At 39.5% G+C, this 9,777-nt stretch overlaps 1 protein-coding gene across 1 annotated transcript; it reads left to right on the top strand.

Annotated features, from left to right (window-relative positions):
• The first annotated feature begins 4,391 nt into the window (after positions 1–4,391).
• Positions 4,392–9,356, top strand: mat2al (methionine adenosyltransferase II, alpha-like). Its single transcript, XM_026173105.1, has 9 exons — positions 4,392–4,782; positions 6,258–6,335; positions 6,737–6,859; positions 6,959–7,071; positions 7,824–7,967; positions 8,077–8,295; positions 8,389–8,571; positions 8,692–8,825; positions 8,905–9,356. The coding sequence occupies exons 1-9, from the start codon at positions 4,707–4,709 to the stop codon at positions 9,005–9,007; spliced, it is 1,173 nt and encodes a 390-aa protein (XP_026028890.1). The 5' UTR covers positions 4,392–4,706; the 3' UTR covers positions 9,008–9,356.
• Positions 9,357–9,777: the final 421 nt, after the last annotated feature.

The raw sequence follows: 9,777 nt of genomic DNA, 5'->3' as shown, positions 1-9,777 counted from the left end.
GCTTAGAGGCCGGAACAGCGGGAGTTGGCTGAGAATGTTGGTCAGCCTGTGAAAAATGGTGGAAATTGATTCACTTTTAGTGCTGTTGGTCCCTTATCCAAACATTTACTACCATGTGTATGCCACTACAGGTCTGCCGGGCAAATGGCGGTGCTACAGTCCCTGTATAAGTTATTTCTAAGAACCAAACCTTACTTCCTGCAACTGTGCTAACAGGAAAAAGTGCTGTCAAGTGTCAGTAAGTTTACCAAGGCCTGTGTCACTGCCAGATGAGCACCATTGTCACAAAGTAAATTTTACTTTCAAAATTTTGATACGGGATTGTTCAATAATGTCAAGATTGACATCAAGTCACCCTCAGTCATCAATAGAAGAGCAGTATATTAGGCAAAAATGAAGTTATAGTCTAAAAATAACATCGACTTACCATAGCAACACTGTTTCCTGGTCAAAACAGCAAAATCCAGCTTCGAACAAAAAAAGGAAATCTTCAGACGAGTTCAGTCCAACTAATTTAATAAACAAACATAGAGATCTGTGTTTCGGGTCATACAGCAAAAGCTGGACAAACGTTTCCTGAAGGTTGCACCTCTTCACAGTTACTTATTAACTAACAGTTGCCGCAATCAAAGTCTCACTGTTTTACCAGAACAAGTCGCCATCACCAGAGAGAACTAAATTTAGTCGAACATGAACATGCAGTACTTTCATTTCCTGCTTTTGAGGAACTAGGCCGCTATATGATCACTACATAAGAGCAAAAACAGCCACCCTGTTTAGTTATTACAGACAAAGAAGATTGAAGTTAAGCTGGTAAATAAGTGTCTACTGGTTTTAGTTCTGTGTGGTTTACATACCATCAGCTGTCAGAGTGGTAAATGCAGGCCAGTGTTGAGCTGATATGTCTGGGCAAAGTACTCTGTGTTTGCGGCAGAGGGATATTTGCAAGGCAATAAAGGGGTGTATTCACTCGGCTGCTCCACTTCATTTCCTCATCCTGTGTTGTGCAGTTTGTTATTTCACCAGTGTAGCAGCCCACACATGACAGTTTCAAAGTTCTGTTGTGAAATTATGCTTCATTCTAACATATTCAAGCGTCGGTTTAGTGCAGGTTAGCCCCTTTTTATGTAATTACTAGAAAACTTTTGAAAATATGTTATATAAAACAGGTCACAAGACGCACTATTTACCAGTGTCTGTAAGCTGTCTCATCAATGTATCATATCTATTTCTGGTCATTTTTGCATGGCCTTTGCCTTTTTAAATCGTCTTCGGTGATTCAGAAATAAAGCTGCAATATGGGATACAAGTTGAATATTATTTTAACAATATAACCGTTAGATTAACACAGTGGGTTAGCCTGCGGGGCCTGGATATGTTATGTGTGTAGGTTTTGTATGTCTTGTTTTCACACCAAATTGTGCTTCATTTACAGTTTTTTTTCTTTTTTGCTGTTTCAGCTTTCTTCCCCCACAGTGCAACACAGTAGTGTTTGTGTGCATGTGTGTTCATTTGTGTGTCATTTTTCTGCTGAAAGGACAAGGAATAACTGAAGATTGTGTAGCAGTCAAAGAAAAATAAAGCATTAGTAACACATAAATACTGAAGCCATTCAACCATTAATTCTATTTACTGAGCTCAGGATGTACTTCTCTAATAAAGAGGATCTGGGTGTGAGTTGTGGGAACTGATCATTGAGAGGGAGAATGCTTGCCAAATACTAACAGTAGCTGTGGATTACTGAAGTGGAAATAATAAAGACAAATCTTTAAGTGTGCATCAATGCTGGCTTGCTTGAAGTCACTGGTACAAAAAAGGTAGCCTTAGGCTGAAAGGGAGAGGACAGATACAGGTTGGTTACTTGCCAGATGAAGTAATGGGTAGGACTGCAAACTGAGGGGTAAAGGGAAGCAGGTGTGTGAATGGGTGTGGCTACAGATCATGGGTTAGTGCAGATAAGTGAATCAGGTGACTGGGTGAGGAGCAAAGTCTGATGGCATCTGGTGGACAGATGGAGAAGCTAAAAAAGTGAATACTGAACAGCTAAATCACAGAAGAAACTAATATTACAAGTCTTTGCATCACTAAACATTATGTTTCTTTTCTTTAATATGAAGCATTAAAAAAAGTTGTATCCATGGTCTTAATAGGCTTATCCAGCTACAATCACAATGCAAGCAAGTATTCATAATTAGTTGAGTTACACACAGTAAGAGATTTGAGTAAATTGCCTCTGTGTATTTCTCTTTGGAGCGCATGCTTTTATAGAACCAGTGTTTTGTCTGTAGTTTTATTATTACATGATGAACAATTAATCTAGAAAACGTGGCTCTAGAAAACTTTACATTGGGGGCAAAGAGGTCTAGGCAGTGTCGCACATGTCTCTTCAGTGAAGTAGTAAAAATCCCCTTTATGCAAGTGGAGTCAACAAAATATCCACAAAAACACTTTAAAACGATTTATTCTAATATAATCTCTTCTAAGAAAACAAACCCGATTTTTTAGGTAGGTAAGTTAAAACAGTTAGTTTTTTAAAGTAACTTTTAAGGACATAAAACTGTAAGTGGGGGGTGGGTTCAGCTGGTGGGCACCTGTAGATCTGCCCCTGCCCTGTTAAGTGGCTCAGTCTAAATATATTCCATATAATTTTAGAAGCTGGGAATGTGTTTTCTAGAAAAGTCTTCATTTGTTAGCCCAAAGCTGTGAGATACAGTGGGGCAAAAAAGTATTTAGTCAGCCACCAATTGTGCAAGTTCCCCCACCTAAAATGATGACAGAGGTCAGTAATTTGCACCAGAGGTACACTTCAACTGTGAGAGACAGAATGTGAAAAGAAAATCCATGAATTCACATGGTAGGATTTGTAAAGACTTTATTCGTAAATTAGGGTGGCAAATAAGTATTTGGTCACCTCAAACATGGAAAATCTCTGGCTCTCACAGACCTGTAACGTCTTCTGTAAGACGCTTTTCTGTCCCCCACTCGTTACCTGTATGAATGGCACCTGTTTGAACCCATCATCTGTATAAAAGACACCTGTCCACAGCCTCAAACAGTCAGACTCCAAACTCCGCCATGGCCAAGACCAAAGAGCTTTGGAAGGACACCAGGAAAAGTATTGTAGACCTGCACCAGACTGGGAAGAGTGAATCTACAATAGGCAAGCAGCTTGGTGTGAAAAAATCAACTGTGGGAGCAATCATCAGAAAATGGAAGACATACAAGACCACTGATAATCTCCCTCGATCTGGGGCTCCACGCAAGATCTCATCCCGTGGGGTCAAAATGATCATGAGAACGGTGAGCAAAGATCCCAGAACCACACGGGGGGACCTGGTGAATGACCTGCAGAGAGCTGGGACCAAAGTAACAAAGGTCACCATCAGTAACACACTACAACGGCAGGGAATCAAATCCCGCAGTGCCAGACGTGTTCCGCTGCTGAAGCCAGTGCATGTCCAGGCCCGTCTGAAGTTTGCCAGAGAGCACATGGATGATACAGCAGAGGATTGGGAGAATGTCATGTGGTCAGATGAAACCAAAGTAGAACTTTTTGGTATAAACTCAACTCGTCGTGTTTGGAGGACGAAGAATACTGAGTTGCATCCCAAGAACACCATACCTACTGTGAAGCATGGGGGTGGAAACATCATGCTATGGGGCTGTTTTTCTGCCAAGGGGACAGGACGACTGATCCGTGTTAAGGACAGAATAAATGGGGCCATGTATCGTGAGATTTTGAGCCAAAACCTCCTTCCATCAGTGAGAACTTTGAAAATGAAATGAGGCTGGGTCTTCCAACATGACAATGATCCAAAACACACCGCCCGGGCAACAAAGGAGTGGCTCCGTAAGAAGCATTTGAAAGTCCTGGAGTGGCCTAGCCAGTCTCCAGACCTCAACCCCATAGAAAATCTGTGGCGGGAGTTGAAAGTCCGTGTTGCTCGGCGACAGCCCAAAAACATGACTGCTCTCCAGAAGATCTGCATGGAGGAATGGGCCAAAATACCAGCTACTGTGTGTGCAAACCTGGTAAAGACCTATAGTAAACGTTTGACCTCTGTTATTGCCAACAAAGGTTATGTTACAAAGTATTGAGTTGTATTTTTGTTATTGACCAAATACTTATTTTCCACCCTGATTTACGAATAAATTCTTTACAAATCCTACCATGTGGATTCATGGATTTTTTTTTTTCACATTCTGTCTCTCACAGTTGAAGTGTACCTCTGGTGCAAATTACTGACCTCTGTCATCATTTTAGGTGGGGGAACTTGCACAATCGGTGGCTGACTAAATACTTTTTTGCCCCACTGTACATGGAGTGGGAGTGACAAGTTCAATATAAAAAAGAAAATGCATCCCAACAGTGCCATCTTGAGGCTGCCCGAGCTTGCAAACATTCCTTCTTCAGCCATTACAGCTGTTTGCAGATCCTGAAACGGAAATTACTTCTACGGTGTGCTGATGTATCGTGTTTTCCTGCACGACTACTGATGAAAGGTTTCATCAGTTGCTTTCTGGAGTTTCTAAATCACAGTTATCTTCAACCTTCAGAGTTAATCATTGCTTTATATAATCGGCGCCGGCGAACATCACAGGCAGCTTTCACTTTATAAAGCAAACCTACATCGGTACGATTGCCCTTTGCTTCATTTTGACCCGCTGAATTCAACTTTTCTGCAGCGACTGTCGACGAGCAGAAGATGAACCAAGGTAGCGGAACCCGCAGCGGGAAGACTTTCCTGTTCACGTCGGAGTCTGTTGGAGAAGGACACTCCGGTAGGCTAGTGCTGTACTCATGTCTCACAGTGTAACGAACAATGTCCAGCTAGACATTCACACATGGATGTATCAGAGACACTTGGACATGTCTGGACATGCACACATACATTGTCTGTCCTTGTAACTCACCACAGCCGTGATGTTAGCAAACTACACAAGTGTATGGAAGATCATTTTACTCAAAACTGATATTGGGGGCAAATAATGATGGTCAATTAACACTTCAGTTATTTCCGTTAAATGAGAATATGAATGTTAAAATATTCAAAAATTTATTTTTGCGGCAGAATAATTAAATGTTATATCCTAAATTCAATTTTTTTTAAATATAAATAAAATGAGAACCTTAAATAATTAAGATGTTTTTTATAACTAACACTAGAGCGTGAAATATAATTTAAACCAAAATTGAAATTAAATATGCAAATTGCCAAAAATGTGACATAAAAATTTATTTAAAGTAGTTTTAATATTTAAACAAGATTGAAGCTTCAATACTAAACATACTTTAAACATCTTTGAAAAGAAAGCATGATAATCTCAAAAGGTGGGAGGAGAAAAATATTTATTGGAAAAGTTCAGCATTTTAGAAAATATGTTAAGTGGTTTTCTTGGTATGATTAAGTATACAATTATGATGCAAACTAAGTAGCTTGTAGAATCGCCTTTATTAGTAGTGACTTGAAATAATCTATGACTTAATTTTTCATCATTGTGGAGGAATTTTGACCCACACTTCTTTAATACATCGCTTAGTAAAAATAAACATTGTATGCACACGGGTGTTCACTGCTCGTAGACCCAAATTACACCTTTCTTGGCTGCTACTTCGAAGCACATCTGTCCTGCGTGCTGCACAACAACATTGAATATTTAGTATTTACTGCTGTTTACACTTAGCTAGATTAATGCGATGGTGTTGTGTTTAGTATGTTGCTTTGTTTTGGGGGTTTTTTTGTCTTTTTTTGCTTGTTTTCTATTCTTCTCTCAACAGGTGATCCAGGAGATTTTTATTTTTTTTCTCCCCCCCTTTCTCACTGTCCCTCTCCCCTTCTGTTTTTCCTTTCCTTCCTCTTTCTTTCTCCCTTTCCTATCTCTCACTCATGTCTGTCCCGTCTGTAACATCTGAAAATAAAATATAATAAATAATAAAAACAAAGATCGACCAAATGGACCAATACGGCAATGGCACGATGATCCATTTGGCAAAGTAAATCCATTGGGTATCCTTGTTGGTCTTCAGACAACAATTCTGATGGCTAAAGAACCAAATGGGACAGGCGAAATAAAAAAAAAAAAAAAAAAAAAAAAAGTAAAAATAAACATTGTTATCATATTTTATATATTATTATCCTTCTACAACATATCAGGATTCAAATTGAATACAAATCTGCAGAATGTATTTATTTTATTTCACTTTACTTTATTGTTGCCCAATTAGAATTTTTTACATACTGATTTTGTGTTCACAGATAAAATGTGTGATCAGATTAGTGATGCTGTGCTCGATGCGTACCTAAGTCAAGACCCTGACTCTAAAGTGGCCTGTGGTAAGTTTCCAGTTTTATTAGATTGCCGTGATAACGTTTTCACTACTTAGTAAGATTTCCGTCAGGAATTCAACACAGAAATTCCAAATCATCTGCTATTGTTATGTGAACGATGAGAGTTGTTGGTGGAGTATGGAGCATGGATCGTGGTGTGTCAGAACTAATAGTACTAACAGATCTTTAGAGTGAATAAAGTTCAATTAGTTTTGAATGTAGCTGCAAAGGTAGGCTAATTTGGTAACTAATAATTAAACAGTGTTTGCCTTTTAGATCAAAGTTCAGGTCAGCATTTTTCTTCTGGGTTCCTCTTGGATGACGAAATAAATGCAGTTTCAGATAACAAACCATCTTCTTCCTCTCTTCCTGAGACTCGCTCACAGTATTCGTTTCAATTTTTACAGAATGTGTGGCAAAGACTGGCATGATTTTACTAGTTGGAGAAGTAACATCCAAAGCCACGGTAGACCTCCAGACAGTCGTGCGAAACACCGTTAAGAAGATTGGCTATGATGACTCCTCAAAAGGTAAACTATGGATGAAATTGGTATTCTTTTGATTACGTGGTTTTACAGAAAGTCAGAGTCAAAGAGTGTTGCTGATATTTTTTCAACTGTGATGTGCAGGCTTTGACTACAAGACCTGCAATGTACTAGTGGCTCTGGAGCCGCAGTGTGCGGAGATCTCAGACTGTGTGTTCGAAGGCAGGGATCAGGAGGATATCGGTGCAGGGGACCAGGTTCAGTATTTGATTTTCAGCCACCATGTTTGAATAAGTATTTTGGAGTTGGGGCTAGGATTAGGAGGCCAATAATAAACACATTAATCCTTTTTTTTATGTTTTTGGTTCAGCAGCAAAGGCATAGGAAATTCATAAATCAACAATTTTGTAATTTAAAGATGAAAATATTAAAAAAAAAGTCATAATTCTGATTGTAACTCTTTTGACATTCAAATACTGAAAACTACCCATAAGAAACGACGTCACAACTTTCATACATATTTTTGTGTAACTCTTACTGTCTCTGATCTCTTTAATGAAGTAGAACTATTTCTTCCCAAGTAAATTATTATTTACATTTTTTTGCTATAATATTCATAAAAGATTAATGTGTGTGTGTGTGTGTATATCATGTAACCACAAGGAATTTCCAGTTTTTCAGAAATCGTGAATAAACTGATGATTGGCGCTACTCCCTCGCCTCCCTTTAGAATTTTTAAATGGTGTATTCACCGAAGGACTGTTTGAAAAACTTGATTTTTAGCACTAAATAAAAAATATGGGAAAAGGGGGTCAAGGCATTACCTTCACTACAGGGTTTCATTTACTTGGAATGACTGTGTAAGCTTATTTGTTGAGATATTCAAGTGGCAAACCAAGCAACAACTTATTTGCAAAACACTTCATATTTTTCAGAGACATAATTTGTAAATATTTGCAATTAAAGATTTAAATACAAACTGTTATGTAACTGGCCTTTCACCCTTAAGGGCTTGATGTTTGGCTATGCCACGGATGAGACTGAGGAGTGCATGCCGTTGACCCTGCTTCTGGCTCATAAACTAAACTACAGGATGAAGGAGCTGTCGCGGAATGGAGACTGTCCTTGGATACAGCCAGACTCCAAATCACAGGTAAGCTTTTTCACAAGGAAAATCTTGCACACTTCATCTTTTTTGTGTTTTTCCTTTAATATTATGGATGAAACTATACCCTCTCTGCTTTTTGGTTTCTCTTCTGTAGGTCACCGTGGAGTATCGAGACAACATGGGAGCCATGGAGCCCCTGCGTGTCCACACTGTGGTGATCTCAGTACAGCACAGTCCTGACATCACCCTGGAGGAGATCAGATGCAACCTAATGGAGAAGGTGGTGAAGGCTGTCATTCCTGCCAAGTACCTGGATGATAACACCATCTACCATCTGCTGCCGAGTGGGAAATTCCTTTTTGGGGGTCCACAGGTTAGGAATGACTAAAGCCTGTAGTAAATTGTGATTTTCATCCGATGTGAGGGCATGAATGATATGCCTTTGACATTTTTTATACATCAACAGGGAGATGCGGGACTCACAGGACGTAAAATCATAGTGGATACCTACGGAGGATGGGGTGGGCACGGAGGAGGGGCTTTCTCTGGAAAGGACTATTCCAAAGTAGATCGGTCTGGAGCTTATGCAGCACGTTGGGTAGCCAAGTCACTTGTCAAGGCTGGACTGTGCAGGCGAGCTCTCGTTCAGGTGACAATCGAATGGCATTAAGGGGATCAACGTGTAAAGAAAGTATTTCACTCTTTATTCGCATCACTGTTTTTGTGTCTAACGTGTGATAATTGGTGTCCACTCTGCCATGCTCTTAAGATCTCCTATGCTATTGGTGTGAGCCATCCACTCTCCATCTCAGTGTTTCACTACGGCACATCTAACAGAGACGAAGACGAGCTGCTGCAGATCGTACAGAAGAACTTTGATCTGAGGCCTGGAGTGATTGTGAAGTATGTGCAGTTTGTCCTAGTTGCATCTGATAAAGATAAGAGATTCTTTTATTAACAGTGTAGCACTTCGCTTTTACAGAGAGCTGGGACTGAAGAAGCCAATTTACCAGGCCACTGCCTGCTACGGTCATTTTGGCAGGAAGGAGTTCCCTTGGGAAAAGCCGAAGACTCTGGTGTTTTGAGTTTAGTGTTGAGTGTTTTCTAGTTGTGTCCTAGTAAAGTCCGCTTAGTGTCACATAATCAATAATGTCTAAATTCACCTGTTTAAATGTCTTCTCTCTGTTTAAGTGTCTCCTCATTTCTGGCTTCAAACTGCAAAAGCCGTGGCCACCACCTTTTATAACAAAGATTAATTACTATTTTTTTAATTAGAAAAAAGCAACACATTGATGTATTGTTGTATGATGGTTACTGTAAAACATCTGAAGATAAGTGTCACTTTTATACACACTGTCAAAATTCAGAATCTATATCTGTACTATACATTTATTGATTAAAAGGCTGCAATAAAAACAGACTTTTATTATAATATCATGTAACACTAATACACTAATTTGAAATACTTCAAAGATGGAGTGACCAATAAAGTATGATCTGTATCATGTAACCACTCACAAATATATACAGATACTAACCAGTCTACATATTCACTCTAAAAAAATATTGCTTTGGCTCTACCAAGTGGACATGAACATCCATCTACTTTTTCCACTTACCCAACTCCAGGTGAACTTATCCCCGACATAGGGAGACAGCCATTCACAGTCCCATTAACACCTATGTGCACGTCTTTGGACTGTAAGAGGAAGCTCGAGAAAGCATGCAGGGAAGAGGGTGAACATGCAAACTCTACACAGGAAGGCCCCAGCTGGCTCCTGGAGTCAAACCAGAACCTTCTTACTTCTTACTTAGTCCACAGTACCAACTGCCGAGCTGTCCTGGTTATGAACAG

The sequence above is a fragment of the Astatotilapia calliptera genome, chromosome 7 (genome assembly GCF_900246225.1).
Source record: "Astatotilapia calliptera chromosome 7, fAstCal1.2, whole genome shotgun sequence".
Lineage (NCBI taxonomy): Eukaryota > Metazoa > Chordata > Actinopteri > Cichliformes > Cichlidae > Astatotilapia > Astatotilapia calliptera.
This window is presented reverse-complemented; position numbering and strand designations above follow the sequence as displayed.

Excerpts from the sequence above, each read along its gene's own strand:
- mat2al (XM_026173105.1), top strand. The coding sequence starts at position 4,707 with ATGAACCAAGGTAGCGGAACCCGCAGCGGGAAGACTTTCCTGTTCACG. Across the intron at positions 4,783-6,257 it reads TGTTGGAGAAGGACACTCCG|ATAAAATGTGTGATCAGATT; the intron begins GTAGGCTAGTGC and ends TTGTGTTCACAG. Across the intron at positions 7,072-7,823 it reads ATATCGGTGCAGGGGACCAG|GGCTTGATGTTTGGCTATGC; the intron begins GTTCAGTATTTG and ends TTCACCCTTAAG.